Genomic DNA, 1,848 nt, shown 5'->3' with positions numbered 1-1,848 from the left:
CTTGGCCAGTCGGTATGCGAGGAGAGGAGAGACACGCTATCCTCGGATGCATCACTGGCGAGCACAAGACAAGCCGCTTGCCAGACAGTTATCGGCTCTCCTCGACGATCCTGAGGTACGTATTATACAATTGCTATTTATGTTGTACGTCCTTTTACAATCTGAATACATAGTCATTAACTGTGACATATCAAACTGACAGTTTGAAGTTCTCACGGAATTGGCATCGTCGATCGAGGAGGAGAGTTAGTTTTATATTCGCGAATTGCCTCTTCGTACTGCGCATGACGATCAGATGCCTGAGTCCAGGATGGATCGAGATAGGGTGTATCACTGTGCAAGATTTGTTGAATATCGCTTTGATCTTGTAATTAAGTGCTTCACTTGTAATATTTATTTTTTCAAGAAGATCGTTCGGTACTACCTCCGTTGAGGATATCACCTCCACCGAGGAAAGCACGTCCAACGAGGATGTCACATCCGTTGAGAAGATCACGTCCAGCTACGCCAGAGGTTTAGATGCCTGAGTCCAGCATTGATCGAGATAGAGTATATTACTTAAAAATAATTCTTCGATTGTCGTTTTATTTTATTTGTTAGGTTATTCATTTGTAATAGTTATTTTTTCAGGAGCGTCGTCCAGTATCGCCTCCTGCACCTAGTCCCCGTGTTTCGACGATTGATTTGTTCGAACTCCTAATGGAGATGAGAAGAGACATGGCAGAGTTACGGGATGATGTCGTGACACTACGAGCTGAGTTCGGGGACATGGCACAGTTACAATATGATGTCGTGATGTTACGAGCTGGGTTAGGAGACCTTCATGCTGAGGTTGCAGCGATACGTGGTGACATAGCAGGCCTGCATGGGATGAGCGATTATCGAGATGGAGGAGGTAGCACAGGGACAGGTCACTATCGGGACGGAGGGGGTGACAGAGGGACTGGTAGCTATCGAGACGGAGGGACTGGAGGTTATCGGGACGGAGGGGGTGACGGAGTGGTAGGTGGTTATCAGGGGGGAGGGGTCAGATGGGGTATGTTGACTCATTGTGACCATCAGTTGCTGCATTTGATTTATTTTTAAATGACACGATGGGGATGGAGGAGCGAGAGAGGATACCTGTGGTGGAGGGGGTGCCCGTGCAGGATATACCTGAGGACGTGGAGGGGGTACCCGAGGAGGAGAGGGTACCGGAGATGGAGGTGGAGGTGGTACCCGAGATGACGTCACCCGATGCAGAGGGGATACCCGAGGAGGTGGGGGTGCCCGTGCAGGGGATACCTGAGGACGTCGAGGGGGCATCGGAGGTGGAGGTGGAGGTGGAGGTGGTACCCGTACAGGAGATACCTGGGGATGCTGAGTGGGCACCGAAAGAGGATAGGGTACTGGAGCTGGAGGTCATACCCATGCACGGGATACCCGGGGATGTCGAGGGGGCACTGGAGGAGGAGAGGGTACCGGAGGTGGAGGTGGTACCCGAGAAGACGCCAGACTCGCCGACCGTGGTCTTTGTGTCGTAGGAGGTGGTCCCGATAGCGGGCGAGGGGGTCGTCTCGATGGCTGGGGAGATGGAGATTCCCGAGACGCATGAGGAGAGGACGATGGCTGTTGACGTGGTGGAGCGGGTGGTCGACAAGAGGCCAAGGGTGCCATCACAGTACGTTCTTTCTCCCTTCACTGCAGAGGCGAAGAGGAGAAGGTTCGTCGATGGGACGCACCCGAATTTATTCAGGGAGGTGGACCACGCCAAGTGGAAAGCCTTTGAGACAGAGTGGAGAGCACTGCAGCCTGGGTAAGTTTTGTATGTTATGTAATTAGTATAGTACGCAGACGCAGACGCTGACG

The 1,848-nt window shown here is 52.3% G+C and overlaps 1 protein-coding gene across 1 annotated transcript; it reads left to right on the top strand.

Annotated features, from left to right (window-relative positions):
- Nucleotides 1-1,094: 1,094 nt before the first annotated feature.
- Nucleotides 1,095-1,523, top strand: LOC111388280 (fibrous sheath CABYR-binding protein-like). Its single transcript, XM_023012965.1, has one exon. The coding sequence runs from the start codon at nt 1,095-1,097 to the stop codon at nt 1,521-1,523; it is 429 nt and encodes a 142-aa protein (XP_022868733.1).
- Nucleotides 1,524-1,848: the final 325 nt, after the last annotated feature.

This window comes from Olea europaea, unplaced genomic scaffold, assembly GCF_002742605.1.
Source record: "Olea europaea var. sylvestris unplaced genomic scaffold, O_europaea_v1 scaffold481, whole genome shotgun sequence".
Classification (NCBI taxonomy): Eukaryota; Viridiplantae; Streptophyta; class Magnoliopsida; order Lamiales; family Oleaceae; genus Olea; species Olea europaea.
This window is presented reverse-complemented; position numbering and strand designations above follow the sequence as displayed.

Bases quoted from the DNA above. Each gene is read 5' to 3' on its own strand.
- LOC111388280 (XM_023012965.1), top strand. From the start codon at position 1,095: ATGGGGATGGAGGAGCGAGAGAGGATACCTGTGGTGGAGGGGGTGCCC.